Below are 15650 nucleotides of genomic sequence, written 5' to 3'. Positions count from 1 at the left end.
ACATAAAGCTGCGTTTCTGTTGACCCTTTTCTGGGACGTTTTAAGCTTGTTATGAAACAGACTGTAAGGTCTACCAGAGCAAACACCTGCAAGAATAATACTTTGTGATGAAGTTTTTAAATTCCTTTTGTTATTTCGTCATCAACTGGTTTGAAGCATAGGCTGTAAAAAAAAATGGACATCATCTTGCCCTGAGGTGTGAGGTCGACACAAAAACTGCTCCCCCTGGTGGCTGGCTGCTGTAAAGGTCAAATTGTCCAGCTCTCCAGTCATTCCAGATGGGCTGTTGTCAAACTTTAAAAAATTATTACACCTCATACAAATGTTTCTCACGTCTGGTTGTTGTGGTGATTTTAAGATATCATTTGGCTGCCTTGTATTCAAGTCCTCCTTTTTCTGAAAAGTTTTGTTTTCAGTAGTTACAAGAGGTTAAAAACAAGGCTTTACATCACATTTAACAATGATTGACAGCTGCCGTTGTTGTGTATTTTTTTCAGGGATTGTAAAATATGTTGGGAGGTAGAGTCAAGAAGTGATGAGACTCTGGAAAGAAAAAAAAAAGTAATATTTTTGTCACCCAGCTCCACTCAGATTCTCCCAGAATCCCCTACAGTCTCTACTGCACAGACTCTGGCTACACAACACCTACCAACGGCTGTAGGGATGGGTACCTTTCATGTTTGAAATGATGCGGTATGGATGCCTGGTACCTGGCAATTGGTACTGGTACTCAGCGGTACCAATTTTCAGTACTTTTTTGTGTTTATGTGGTAAAAAATATCAACTTATTTAATAATAAATTTATTTATTTATTCTTCAAGTACATAACTTTGAAATGCTGTGTTCATGTCCAGCATGGAAAATCACCTGCTCTTCCACTCCCTCACTGTCACAAGGATGCATTTAGGTACCTGAACATGGTACCTTTTGATTTTATGTGAATCGATGCCCAGTGCCTTTAACAGAATCTGGTTGGTACCCATAAAAGTACATAACTAGGTACCCATCCCTAAATTTTGGCTTCAAACCCGTAAAATGGTAAATGGTGGAGCCATGTTGTCCATTCTATATACAGTCTGTGGTTCAAAGACAAAGAAACTTATAGGATGCTCACTTAAAGGGAATTCATTTTTTTTCATGTTTTTTCTGTTTTTGACATCAACCCACTCTTCTCATCTTTCTTGTATTCTGTCTTTCCTCTTCCCTCTTATCCAGACATGCTGCGGGCTCGACAGGAAGCACTGGCTGCAGCAGTGAGGAATCCAGCCGCCTTAGAAGCTCACCTGCCCTCTGCAGGCAGCTCCTCTTCGTCCAGTCAGAGACGCAAGCAGGGTCTGCCGCAGCACCGGGACGCTCATTACCCTGACAGGTAAGAAACAGGATCAGACACAGTCTCCTCCAATCCAGATCTCAATGTCAGCCCAGCCAAAGCACACACCGCACAAGTGAGACCCTGCCCTGTAATAAAACTAATATTATTCATCATTAACGCAGCCCAACACCTACACCCTTAACACACACACACATACATACACATCTATATATATAAATATATACGGCAACATTGAAGTAAAAATTACAGAGGAACAGAACTGTTTTGTGATTTTTTTCCTCAGAAAGCCTTTCAGTGGGTAAAAAAGTAAAAGTTAATCACCTGCCAGCTTGTATCACAACACAACTGCATATTTCCCCCCGTATTTCTACCAATTCTTGGCTTCCTTCACAAGATCTGATCTCATATTTGGCTTCCTTAGAGTGCCGCAGTGCACGTTTGTACTTGTGTATGCATGTGTGTTTCCACATTCATGGCTGAACTGACGATCCAATAACCTCTTGGCTACAACTGTAGAGCTGCACGCCTGCATCCCCAGCTTCTCCTCCCTCCTCTCCCCCCAGCGCTGGCCCCTGCGCCTCCCAAACAAAGCCGGGGGCAGCGGGAGTGGGCGGGTAATTGCTTGTCGATTATTTATGTGGCGCGGAGAGAGGCGGGGGATCGATAATGGGCCGGCGGTGCGGCAGCAGGGGGGAGGATGTGTGTGAGTGTGTGTGTTGTTTGTGTGTGTGTGTGTGTGTGTGTGTGTGTGTGTGTGTGTGTGTGTGTGTGTGTGTGAGACACTGAAGGGGGTGGTGGGGATATAAGCAGGAAGCTGAGCGGCCAGGCGCTGTGTGGTACAGCTCTGGGAGGCTGTGGGGGTGTATTTATTGTGCGTGTGTGCGTGTGTGTGTGTGTGAGTTTGTTGATGGGAGGGGATGAATGTGTGTTTGTTCTATTTTTCAAGCTGGCGGTCTGCGTGTGTGCTCATTTATGCGGATTGAATTTGGGTTTGTTTGTGTGAATATGTCTGCTAATTTGTGTGTGTGTGTGTGTGTGTGTGTGTGTGTGTGTGTGTGTGTGTGTGTGTGTGTGTATGCATGCATGCTTGTGAGAGGCCAGTAGTGCAGCATGAATGTAGTCAGTGAGCCGCGGCTGTTCTCCGACAGCACACAGAGTAATTAGCCACACAGGACCAGGGAGAGTTAACTAGGACTCACCCTCTCTTCCTCCATCAATCCATCTCTTCCTCCATCCTCCTCTTTAACCCTTTGACTCAATCTTTTTTTGAGGGGATAAAAAGGTAAATTAATGAGGAAATATGTTAAACAGCCCTTTTCACCACTGGAGCTAGAGATAAAGTTAGAAAATTCCTGATGAAAAGTGATAAAACAAAGAAACAGCAAACTGTAAAGGCTGTTAAATGTTGACAGGCACAAGACCAGAAGTACAGACATATTCAGTGACAAACTCTTCACCATATCTGTCATAAGATAAATCCTTAAGGTAGGGGTAATGAATCTTTGAACATAAATTAAGTATTTCTAGCTGTGCTGCATCAGCTTTTAGAACAATTCATTTATGCCCCTTAACTTTTCTACCAAAGTCTGTGGAGTCACAGAGATCCCAGTCTGATGCTAAACTAGAAAAGCACTCAGAGAGCACAGACCTCTGCCAAGCATTTTGTGATTGTCATGCAACTCTTTAGTCCTACTTTAATGTTATACTACCTTTCAGCAGACTGTCTGCTACAATTTGGTGTTAGCTGCAGGTTTGTACGATAATTTGTTTCCTGACAGTGTTGAAAGTTATGATGACCCAGTACATATTTCATATCCAGGATCTTAGTATCCAGAATATTCAGAAATTATGGTGACCTTGTCTTGTATTGGTTTGCAAAGCAATCCAACCATTTATTATGGCGTTACATACTTATATTGTGAAAACAGCCCTATCTCACAATGATAAAGAATCCTCTAAAAAAATCTTGGACAGTGATCTGGATCACATCCAAAATTTAATCATCCTCTTTCTTATCCCATTTTGAAGATTCCCTAAAAAATGATCAAGATCTGTTTTTTACTTTTTGAGTTATGTTGTCCACAGACAAACAAACAGACAAACTGTCCCAAAAACATAACCTCCTTGGCGGAGGTAATAACTCGACTTTACTGCAAACCCTATCCAACTTATGGTGTGAATCACAAACATTACACCAGATTTAGTCTTAGGTGGGATTAGGAAGTTATTTTGTGGTAATACGTTTGTATGATGTCCACATACATTTGGGTTTAAAGTTTACATGTATGTCTTGAGTCCAGGCTTTACCAACCAGCCGTTAAGTGAAGAGAACCAGACAAAAATGAGGAAAGGAGAAAATTAAGAGAGCGGTGAGCAGAGTGAGTGTAAAGTGAGGAGAAAATTAAAATTGGTATAATTTGTGAGGAGCAAAAAAAAAAAAAAAACACACAGAGGCTGAGAACGTGCATAAGTGACAAAGCCCCCCCACTCTCCCTCTCTGACTCTCTCTGTGGCTCACCTTTCCATCGACCCTTCATCATTGATTATCTGGGGCCCATTAGGGCCCATTGTTAAAAACAAATCATTAGGGCCGCTCGATGGGCTTAGAGCCTGGCGCTCCATTTGTCTGGCCTTAAATGGCACTAAGCTCACCAAGCATCTGCAAGGCAAATGGGGAGGAGGGAGGGGAGGATGGGGGGGGGGGCAAAGGAGGAAGAGGGAGAGGAAAACATGGGAGCTTTAAATGGGTTTGAGAGAGGGAAGAAAATAGAAGAGAAGAGATGGAGAGAGGACGAAGTGACTGAGAGGGAGAGAGATGAACCAAAATAGGGAGTGTGGAGATCGAGAGAGTGTGAGATAAGGGAGGAAGGGAGGAAGGGAGAGCGCCAGCGAGCGAGAGTAAGCGTGGAGGGAGCCTCATCCATTTTAATGAGCTTCCTGTGTAAATGTGTTCCTGCGGAGAAGGAGCCGAGGGCGGCCGCGCGGCGCTCCTAATCCCCCCACGCTCCCGTCATTAAGGGCAGCCCTGTCACACACACACACACACTCACACACACACACACACACACACATATGCTCACTCGCTTACACACACACACACACACACACAAACACACACACACACACACACAGCCTAGGCTGCAGCGGGACGGGACCACTGTCGCCACTCTGACAGGTCGTCACACACCAGTGAATTCCCCAGGAGCCCCTGGCCTCACTGTAGGCGGAGACACACACACACACACACACACACACACACACACACATACGCACACACGGAGAGACCGACAGCTAGGGAAGGATGGAGAAAAACAGAAACATGGAAAGAGAGGGAGAGAGCAGTGATACAGTTTTGTATGATCATGAGCCCATCTTCCATTTTGAGTCGTGCAAAAACAAGGTGAATGTTTTTGCCCCGTCTTTTTATAGCATGTTCGTGGTTTGCCAATAAAATGCACAGATAGGGCAGAAAGAAAACCACACACACACTCACACAGATACACTCAGAGTCACACAGACACACACATCCCCAAAGCAAAACGACTAATGTCTGCCACTCCTCCCTTAAAATTGCCTCCTATAAAAGGAGGAAGAGAGGGAGAGATTGAGGAAGGGAGTGGAGGGAGCGTCAGACGCACTCTTTCTCTTCCTCCCCTTCTCTCCTTTTTTTTTCTCCCCCTCCCTCTCTCTCCCCCCGTGATTAGGCCTAATTATGGTGGTGCAGACGCCTGGCAGCCCCAGTCATGCAGCTTTAATTGACCGTTATTCATCTGCGGGCTAACGGTAGGCAAGGGTGGGCGGTGCAATGAGAAGGCAGAACCAGAGAGAATATCAGAAAGAGGGGCTGGGGGTGATGAGAGTTTGGCATGCGGGAGCCATGGTGGGGGCGGTTGGGAGTTTTGCGGGCGCCTTTGCGTAGCCTTGTGGAACTGCGTGTCGCAAGGCTAATTGCTAGCCCCGAGGGATTAGGCCAGGTGATTACACACTGGGCGGTGTAATTACATAAGCAGCGGCTAGCAGGGCCTGTGCTTGCGGCTCCGGGGTCACGCGCTACAGCCCTCACCCAAGATTAATTGGAGCTGCCACTGGAGTGCGAGGCACCGCCGGAGAGAGCGGTTATACGATTAGCATTAACATTTCAGCGGCGGAGGCGATCGATGAATGGTTTCACCCCCTCTCCAACCACCACCCTCACAGAGCTGGCTTCCACCCCCCCATCTCATCTCATCGTGTGCTCTTGTATGAGTGCTCTCCCTCTTTGCTGTTCCTCCTGCTTTTCCCTCAACATTCAGTGAGGCAGGAGACTTGCAGGCGCTAGCTAATTTGAACACGTTTGCAAAACAATATTTGCGGTTGCATGCATCCCAGTGTTGGTTTTGATTTTGTTGTTTTTTTTTTCATCCTGTTTCCCATGTATGCTTTAGTGTGGCGGCAGTCACACACAGCTGAGCACTGATTGGTGTGATTGCATGCAGCTCAGGAGAGAGAAGAGAAAAGGTGTGGGTTTGAAGCTGGAGAGTGAGCTCAGGCCCTGAAACAGATGTGGTTGAAACACTGAGAAACATACAGTCCTCCCATCAACACTTTCAAAGCGTCAAAGTGCAGATCCCTCTCACATCTCACCATTTTCTTCTCTCCTCCAAAAGCATGTCACTGTACCCAAGAAAATGAACACAAAAGTAAGAGTAAATAAGGGGAAGGATTAAGGCAAAAGAATTAGGAATGAATATGAGAGAATTTAAAGAGGAAGCAAGGATGGGGTAAAGAGACAGGATGAGACTGAGTGAGAAAGAGGAGGGAATAAAATGGCGAGAAAGAGATGTGTAGAAAAGAAAGGAAAGAACAAGACACTATCAGAGGTCAAAGAAAAGTGGAAGGACAGGACCAGTGAAAAAAAAATGGATAAGACAGAACCTGAGACGAAGAGAGGAGGGGGACGAGAGGCGCCTTTCCCCCTCAAGAAGGACAAAAGACGAAGCCAATAATGGAGAGGCCTTTTCAGAGGCAGAGGTTGCAGGACGCTCCATCTTTTCACTTATTTCAATGCAGCCTGGAGAGGGTGAGAGAGAGGGAGGGAGGGAGACAGGGAGAGGGGCGTAAAAAAAAAAGGAAGAGAAGAGAGGAGGGATGAGTGTTAATTAGAAGGTCCTTCAGCCCATGGCCCTGGTCAAGACACAGGGGCCGCCCCAGCTGTCGGAGTATGACACACTGGCATTGTGCATTCAGTCCTCATTATGTGCGTGGACTTCAAGTTGTGTGTGTGTGTGTTTGTGTGTGAGTGTGTGTGTGTGTGTGTGTGTGTGTGTGTGGCAGCAGGGGAAGGAAAGACTGCAGTCCAGGGTACAGCAATGGCCAGCGGCACTTGCTGCAGCGTGACAAGACTGATGAGGCACTGGGGCGACACTGGGGCCTCTGGAGCTCCGCCGATAAAAATACATGGCATCATTGGTGTGACATTAAACGCATACACCCACATAGGGTGACTTAGGATGTCCTAAGAGCAGAGGGACACACAAAAACATCTCAGCTACCTTTAAAAGAAGAAAATCCTTTATTTAGCATTATGTATCCATATAATGCTCTGGTCAAATAAACAGTTAAGAAGAATTTAGGAAAACTGTTTCTAATGTTGTTTTTAATGTTTGTGCCTACAGAGATCTGTCCCACCCTCCACCTCTACTGTCACCTCCAACTGCTCCTCACATTGCCTTAGGACCCCACCTGCGGCCACCTTTCCTGGGGATGCCCTCAGCTCTCTGCCAGGCCCCTGGTGAGTCCTCCATGATGCTGAGACCAAGCAGAAAATATTAATGAACACTTAAGCATGTTTACCTAGAAATGATCACTGTGATCTGTTTGTTGGAAACTTAACATAAGTTAATAAAGACTGTCTGGAGTAAGCAGAAAAGGCAGGTAGACATATTTAAATTATGTTGAGAGTTCAACGTTTTTTTTCTGATGCCATCATTGTCTGTTGTTTGATTTTTCTTTTTCTTCCTATCACAGGTTATGGTTTCCTCCAACCAGCTCAAGCTGAGATGTTTGCCCGCCAGCAAGAGATGTTGAGAAAGCAGAACCTAGCCAGGTGTGTGTTTACTTTTACACAGTTAAAGAAACAAAGCAAAGGACTATGTCTGTAAAAATTTAACCATTTAATTTCATGTTTGATTTGATCTCTTTTTCAATCTAATTAACATGCATCTCTCTGTCTGGTTCAGTACGTTTAACCACAATAATTGAAAAAGACTGTTAAGTTGACATTTGTCCAGAAGACGGTCACTGGGGAGACTAAGATGCAGACACACACATTGCTGTATCAAAGCATGTTCATTTAAGATTGACTGTAAGAAAAAGTGTTGAGGGAAAGGTGCACTAGCATCAGGGACACCACAGCCTTGAGAGTCTCATCAAAAAAAGCTGACTCAAGAATTTAGGAGAGCTTGACTGAGGCTGGTGTCTACAGTATCTATAGCTGTCGTAATCCCACTGCCAAGCTACTCCTGGATCAGAAGGGCCAGAAGAGAAAAAAAAGTCTGGTGTGAAGTTTCCTCTGTCTGTGGTGGTTTGTGGTGCTAAGTCATGTGTTGGTGTTGGTCCACTGTGTCCGATCTATTCACCAAGAGATTTCAAAGCGCTTCATGCTTCCATTAGTTGATGAGCTTTATGAAGATGCCAGTTTCCTTCTCCAACAGGTCTTAGCACCTGCCCACAGTCCAATACTTCTACCAAATGGTTGCTGACCATGTTCCCATGCTGTTTTATGTCTATTTGACTTTTCTGTCTTGAATCCCATGGAGGAAAATGTGGGGTAACAGTAAAGAGAAAGATGACACCTGACCCAGAAACACAGTTAAGCATGAAGCTTGTTTTAAAGCAGCTTGGGCTTCAGTATCAGCTCAACTGTGCTACAGGCTGATTGCCTCCACGCTATGCCCCAATGATGCAGTAATGTACTTTAAAATTGATTCTTTAATAAATTCTGCTCATAATGAACAAATGCAGCAGTTAATGTTTGATACCATTTAGAAAAAGAAATTGATTTTTAACACTGCATTCATGTTTCCATTTGCCCCAAGTTCTTTTCCCCCACTCTTTCATTTTGTGGATACAATATCATCCAGTATTTAGTGATGTCATATGTCACAGATGTTTCCCAGGTGCTACTCCTTTCTTACCTTTAAGAATTTGCTGACCATGCCTCAGACTGTTTCCAGGTGTGTGTTCTGTGTGAAGGGCAAGTCTGGACAATGGATGTAGATTGTTGGAGGTTTATTTTATAAAACTGTTATATTAGTAATCCACAGCCATGTGAGCAGTTCTGTATAAAACATTTGACTGGTTCAATATTGACCCTGTGTGTCCTCCTGTTCAGACTTGAGATGTCAGCAGAGCTGCTGAGACAGAAAGAGCTGGAAAGTCTCCACCAGCGACAGCAGCAACACCGTCTTTTGAGCTCTGATCATCTAGGAGCTCTACCACCCAGCCTGCCCTCTGACCACCCAGCCCTGCGGAGCCTCCACGACAGCCCAGAAGGTCATCTGCTCCGGGAGGAACTGGCCCGCCGCTCAAATGCAATGTTGGTGCTTCGCCATGGGGCTGCAACACCTCTCTTAACCCTCAACCACCAGCAACAGCAACCAGGAGCGTCCTCTGCATCCAAAGACACCCAGGCACAAAGCTCCACGGTGGGGCAAGATGCTGAGCCCAGGAAGACCCCTCACAGGGGCTCAAAAACACAGCACCGTGCAGGAGGCAATCCAGAAAGGAGAGAGGACAGAGTGGAAAGAGAGGTGCTGGATGAAGAGATGAAGGACTCTGACAGTGACTCAGAGATGTGTGAGGAGAGGCAAGAGAGAGTCAGTGCCACGTCCAGCAGCAGAACCAGAGACAGAGAGGGGGGTAAGGAGGCCGGCAGCAAGGGAGTGTGTGATAGTGCCAAGGAGGGTGGGGAGGGCTCAGGGAGGCTTAGTGCCCCCTGTAGCTCAGCAGGTACAGAGTCACCCAGTCACCATCTCTTCACGGCTGGACTTGGCAAAAGTGACGTGAAATACCACCTGCCGCCCGGGTTTATGCCACCGCTGCCTGCTCTGCACGCCCAGACGCTGCCCTTTGGATTCCCGTACGCCAACCCTTACTTCCACACTGGTGAGACTCTCTCTCTCTTTCACACACACACACACACACACACGCACAGACACACACACACACACACACACACACACACACACACACACACACACACACACACACACACACACACACACACACACACACAGCTGCAAGCAGACATGTGAAACCCATTAGTATCACTCTCTGTGTGCGTGTCTCCAGTGTGGAGACCTCTCCCTGTTAGGGGCCCTGCCTCTGACCCCAGCTTGACTCTCACACTCACCACAAAGCAGCACCGCCACGTGGGTAGAAGGAGGGAGTTGTTTGTTCACACACACTCATACACACACATATACACACAACACAACACACCCATACGTGTAATAACACATTATAGCTGCTTCATGTAAACCCTGAGCATATAGGGAAAAGTGCCTTCATTGAGATCATCAGAACCATAAAATGTTTGATCTGTCCGTAAGTCACAAACACAAGCTTACATCATGAAAAACAGCTGAAAGTTTATGTTTGCTCAGCATACAAAGGATTTGGTATCATTTTCTCTCTAGAATATATTCAGATATTTTCTAAGGTGCAGCCAAATATGTTTTTTAAACATATGTAACACAGGAAAGAACAGCCTGCTCCTGAGTCTAAACAGCAACTTTTTAGCCAGTATTTATATTGACACATCATTTTCACCCTCTGCTGCTCTCTCAGGCTCCATGGGAGGTCTTTTCATGGATGGGGAGGACTCAGCCACAGCAAACCCTGTGGAAGACATCAGCAAGTGGAGTGTGGAGGACGTGTGTGGCTTCATAAGCAGCCTTGCCGGATGTGCTGAATACACACAGGTGAGGGTACGGGGGAGTAAACGGAGAGAGGAGGGGATGAAGGCAGGGGCAGGCTAATCACTGACCATAGAAGAGGAGCAGTGACAGACACACACACAACATGGTGAATTGGCTATAGTGTTTTCATGAGGCCTCTCATGTTTTAGGTAGAAAGAGTTGAACCTGCAAAGCAGTTTAAAGTTTATTGTGAATGTGTGTGGACGCATGTGCATGTTCTCAAGTGCTGCTATATCTGTGGTGTGAATGTGCATGAAGGTGTACACCTGTAGCTCATATGGGTTAAGTATTATGTTTTTTTAAATGAAATATCCCCCCAATTTTTTTAAAGGTCCCATATTGTGCTCCTTTTCTGCAGTTTAATATGGATCATTGATGTCTTCATGAAATGGTAGAAACATGTTTTGGTCCAAAAAGCCAATAAATCAAGCACAGCAGCATTGTTTCCAGGCTCTCATAGCCCCTCTGTTCAGAACAGTCTGATTTAGTGGGCGTGACCTTCATATGTAAATGAGCCACCGCTGATACCGCCCCGCTCTTCAGCATCACTGAGAGCGGCGCCACAAGCTCCGAGTGCACAATGTTTAGAAAACAGTGAAGCTCGTTTACTGTAACGTAACAGGCTAAAACAACAGGCTATCTGCAGCTACAGTTAGCATCCTGAAGCTAACACAGAGACAGGGGGGACACTAAGGAAAAGCTCTTACATCTGCTCCACAGCACACAGCATTTAAAATACTCACATTTCCAGGGTCCGAGATTTGTTGGTGGATAGGTGGTAATGCGCCTGGATTCAGGACCAGTCAATTGGCTAACCCTCTGTTGTACTGTCCAAAGTTGGAAAAGCAGTCGGCCGTGAAGTGACTAGCACACACATGCACAGTTTTACTGAGTGTAGCTGGCACATTCCCCTCATGGAACTCTAGCCACTTAGTCTTGTCTTCTTCCGAGGTGGGAAAGTTGTGCATGGAACTATGTGGCTGTTTACAGCCAAAAACAGAGCAGTGATGGCTCTTCAACTCTGGCATTCTCCTCCCGGGGAGAGGAGTGGGCAGGGTGGGGGTATCTGCTCCAGTGGACCAATTAGGTCAGACTTGCTCCTGTTTGGTCAAAAAAGGGAATCGCTGACGTCAGCAAATCCTCAAAATCGAAACAGCTCGTTTTAAGTCAGGATTTTACATTACGAGTACTACTAAATACAGGTTTTGTCATTAAATATCACATTTTGTGAGCTGGGAGGAAAGCCAAAAACCCACAAGTTTCATTAAAACACTCAATAAAGTGATTTTTGCATAATATGGGACCTTTAAGTATGTTCATAAAAAAGGTAAACAAAACCTAATCATTGCTTAGAGGTAAGGTCTGCAGAAATTTCCGTTACTTGCCACCGGCAGTGCACAGCTACAGCCTCTGACTGAAGCTACGTGAACACACTCACTAACCCAGCAACCACCTGTAGCATCACGTTTCTAGGACTCCAGAGCTGCGCACCTGACTTGGCATGTTGACGCAAAGTACTGACAGGTATTTGATAAATACCTGGTTAGCAGAAAGCTAACTCAAGTCACTCTTCGTCCCAGGCTGCTCTCCAAATGACCAAAAGCAAGGGAAAGTCGAGCCAAGCTTCACCCTCATTTAGTAAAAAGCTTTACCTGTTCCCTGCTTAGTTTCACTTTGGTTGTGTTTTCCTTTCTTGGTACTACGTCCACTATCGTAGCCGCTCAGGACAGCTTGTTCCACTCGCTATTATCAACACGCAGTCACTTGCTCTGAGATTGGCTGATGTAACCACTCATACTCTCTGCTCAAACATCCCAAAACAACCAAAACAGCAACATACAGTCACTGACCACTGACACAGTGGCTTATGAGACGATTGAGCAGGATTATTCCTGTAAAAGTTGACAGTTTCTTTATTTAGGAAAATCCTGCAGACCCTACCTATAGAAAAAAACACACTTTTCACACTTTGAGGATACCATTATTTGGAGCCGTTTGCTCCAGAGCAAAGCGTTCTTTCCAATCTAAGATATCACGAGAGACACAAAATCCAATTCGAGTTCCATGCAAAATGGATTAGTAAAGTTCAGCTGCAGCTAATATGAGGCTTTAACTCTCTGTGAGTATGTGCTTAAATACTCCATTTTCAGCAGCAATTTAACCTCATCTAGCTTCGGATGAACTGTATCATCTTTTATAGGAAGAGTCAGTTTAAACATAAAAGTTTCCCGTCACCAGTAAGACGCACATTTATATACAGTTTACACAGATTACTGCCTTTCTAAATGGGTATGCAGCACCTGGACTAGAGCCATTGTCCTGTAGCTTGTGTGAGTGAATGTGTAGGTGTGCTGAGTGTGTCTCTGTGTATAAGTTGGGGCTGTGGTTGAAGCGGCTGTGTCTCCGCCAGGTGTTTCGGGAACAGGCCATTGATGGAGAGACATTACCGCTGCTCACTGAGGAGCACCTGCTCAACACCATGGGACTAAAGCTGGGGCCTGCGCTCAAGATCCGCTCACAGGTACACACCCCACAGACCTGCTTGTGTGTCTGTGTGTGATCGAATCGATTTGTGTGTTGGAATGTGTGATTCTGTTAATAGGCCCAAGACAAACTGTGAGTGTAGCACAGATGAATCCGTTCAACAAGCCAGCCCCTCAGACTGCAGCCTCTCTCCTTCTCTCTGTTTAAAACTCAACATTAGTCCATTATTCAGTCCTCAGCAGGCTGTACTGACAGTCATGTGATTTCTTCTCGTCTCCTCAGGTGGCACGGCGTGTTGGCAGGCTTTTCTACATGACTGGGTTCCCGCTGGCATTCCCGTTTCCGCCTTCTGCCGCACTACGCCCCCCAGAAAGGGATCGGGACCCCCTGTCCACGCCATCTGACACACCGATGCCCCTCTCTCTGTCCCTGCCCCACAGACCCACCTCCACCAGCAGCAGCTCCTCTCCATACAGCGGACCCACCCCGGGGTGCTCTTCCCCTAAGCAAGAAAACGGTAATGGCCCTGCACTGGTGGGAAGATACGAGGCTAAAACTCCCTCGTAGGAGAGGGCTGAGTGAGGAAGACAGACCTGCCTCACACAAACCAAAGAGTCAGGAATAGTGACTCCCAAGGCCCATTTCCAGACCCCGCGCCTCACTTTGGGACCTTAACACTGAATCAGTGGGACAATACTGGACTGGAAACATGACATCTTTAAGATATGGACTGTATCAGACAAACCAATCAGAGCCTGAGTTCCTCTGCAGAGGCTGTAGCTGTGCAGAATCCAAACAAACTGGGTTGGAACAGAGACACGTGGGGAACAGAGAAAGAGGAAAAAGAGACAGCTGGTCACAGACAGTCTGCCAAAAAAAGGAGCGAAGCCCTGCCACAAATGCGACATTCTTGCAAGTCAGACAGTGAGACGCTAGCGGAAACTCTTCCTTCCTTCCTGGGCTGGAGGAAGCACTGCTCACTCACTTTCTTTCTCTTGTCTCTCCGACTGCTCTCACCACAAGCCCTTCAGAACCCAGGAATTAAAAAGAAACATCCTCCCAACCCCCTTTTCTCCCTCCTTCCCTCCCTGGCTTACAAGGAGCAAACAGAAGTGTGGCGCTTTCTTTTTAGAGGCTGGAGTCGGAGCATATGTTGAGCACCAGATCTGACCAGCTCCATCTTATCACTGCAACTATGCATTCCACTGTCCTGATACCAAAGATGACCGGATGTGTGGAATTGAACCCGGGTTTCAGTATGTGTCTGCTTCTTTTTGCATTAATGGTCTCGGACAAAGACTGGTTCTACAGGGAAATGCTGGGCTAGTGCCTCACATGATGAACTGTGTTTAAGACGACACATGCAGTGTGTCATTTACTGACTTCAAAGTGTTGACGAAATGAAACAGCCTTAAGGGTGGCTACGGCGTGTACGGCTTTCGTCACTGTATGCTTGTTAACTACTGTGGGAGGTAGAAAAACCATGCAAATTGTACAGAATCATGCTTAAGATGAAAATATTCTGAAGGTTACATACGTGGTACTTCTACTCTTTGTTTATTGTAGTTGCACGAATAAGGTTTTCTTTACTGAAAATGTGACTTGCTGAACTTTGGTGGTACTTCTGTTTATACATTTTGGTTTTGCAATTTTTTAAAGTGTAAACCTAACATGCTCCAATCTTGAATGCTACTTCAGCATATAAATATGAGGAAAAATATTTATAGGACTTTTGATGTAGTAGATAAAGCAGATTATGATATGTATTATAACTAGCCCTTAAATGGATTCCAAAGAAACTTTACTTTGTTTTTTTCTCTTGGTTGCAGGGAAAAGAAAGGCACAAAGCTCTTAATGCAATTGTTTTGATTTTTTTTTACAACGCAAGCAATTAATTAAAAATGGTCTCTAGATTTCCCTTCAAAGGTTTTGTCTTCATCCTATTTTTCTATTCACCAAACTGGTGAAATAAATCCTGATGAAATTCTTTCGGCCTCTTTCCAGTTTTATTTGTGTCTGTGTTAGACCACATTCACACTCCTTTCCCTCCTCAAGGGTTTGTGGTTCTCCTGTAAAAATGCGCAGGGAACAGGGAGTGTTTGGTCTCCTGGTGTGTGTGTGTGTGTGTGTAGGGGAGGTGACCCACGGGGGGCAGAGTTCAGGTCAACACCAGCTGTCAGAGTGTGAGGTTCAGCCGCAGGCCAAGGCCTCTCTTGCCGATGGGGATAAACCTGACCCTCCACATCCACCCACACACACACGCACAGAACCAGGAACAGCCCCCACCTTACCTTCCTCCTTCAAAGAGTTTGCAGTGAAGCAGTACATGCACACACTCTACCAGGACTTCCCCTCGCTTTAGGCTGGGCCTCTGCACTAGAGGGTTCAGTGTACACTGAAAACGACTACAGTAAAAATGTGACGGCTTGAAAGTAATTCTCAAACCAACAACCCCACTGTCCCGAACAGGGCACCGGTGGAAGTGAATACATGCAATAGTCCATCACTCAAATCACTCAAAGGCCACAATCACCTGTGGTGTGCTGATGAATGCTGAGGAAGGTGATGGGAACTGAGGAATAAAAGGGGAGAAGTTGCAGTAGGAAGTGTGTGTACACACACACACACACACACACACACACACACAGTCAGAGAAGACGGTGGTCTGTATGGGGGGTGGGTAAAGAGTTGGCACAGAAACAGACCAGCCTGTGTTGCTGCTCCACCACCTGGGCAGAGGGGCTTGGCACAGCATCAGACACCACCCTGCCAGCCTGGCACAGCACTGCTGCCTCAGGGCTCAACACCCGCCTCTCTGTACCCCTCTTCTTGGCCTTCCTCACCGAGCTCGCCGAGGCTCATAGTTCTCTCCA

The 15650-nt window shown here is 46.1% G+C and overlaps 1 protein-coding gene across 4 annotated transcripts in view; it reads left to right on the top strand.

The window, feature by feature from the left end:
* The window catches only part of samd11 (sterile alpha motif domain containing 11), a 54976-nt gene extending 40300 nt beyond the window's left edge, over positions 1-14676 (top strand). For 3 of the 4 annotated variants that reach the window (XM_074682293.1, XM_074682295.1, XM_074682296.1), the window contains exons 7-13: positions 1216-1369; positions 6988-7103; positions 7340-7418; positions 8706-9478; positions 10163-10296; positions 12704-12814; positions 13060-14676. In XM_074682293.1, coding sequence (XP_074538394.1) covers positions 1216-1369; positions 6988-7103; positions 7340-7418; positions 8706-9478; positions 10163-10296; positions 12704-12814; positions 13060-13344 — 1652 coding nt within the window. In that variant the 3' untranslated portion in view covers positions 13345-14676. The remainder of the gene's footprint in view (positions 1-1215; positions 1370-6987; positions 7104-7339; positions 7419-8705; positions 9479-10162; positions 10297-12703; positions 12815-13059) is intronic. The other variant, XM_074682294.1, reaches the window with a different exon arrangement.
* Positions 14677-15650: the final 974 nt, after the last annotated feature.

Source organism: Halichoeres trimaculatus, unplaced genomic scaffold (assembly GCF_033239565.1).
Source record: "Halichoeres trimaculatus isolate MK-OKI-2021-1 unplaced genomic scaffold, fHalTri1.1 fHalTri1_scaffold_11, whole genome shotgun sequence".
Classification (NCBI taxonomy): domain Eukaryota; kingdom Metazoa; phylum Chordata; class Actinopteri; order Labriformes; family Labridae; genus Halichoeres; species Halichoeres trimaculatus.
The sequence above is the reverse complement of the archived record's forward strand: the minus strand, read 5'-3'. Positions and strand labels throughout refer to the sequence as shown.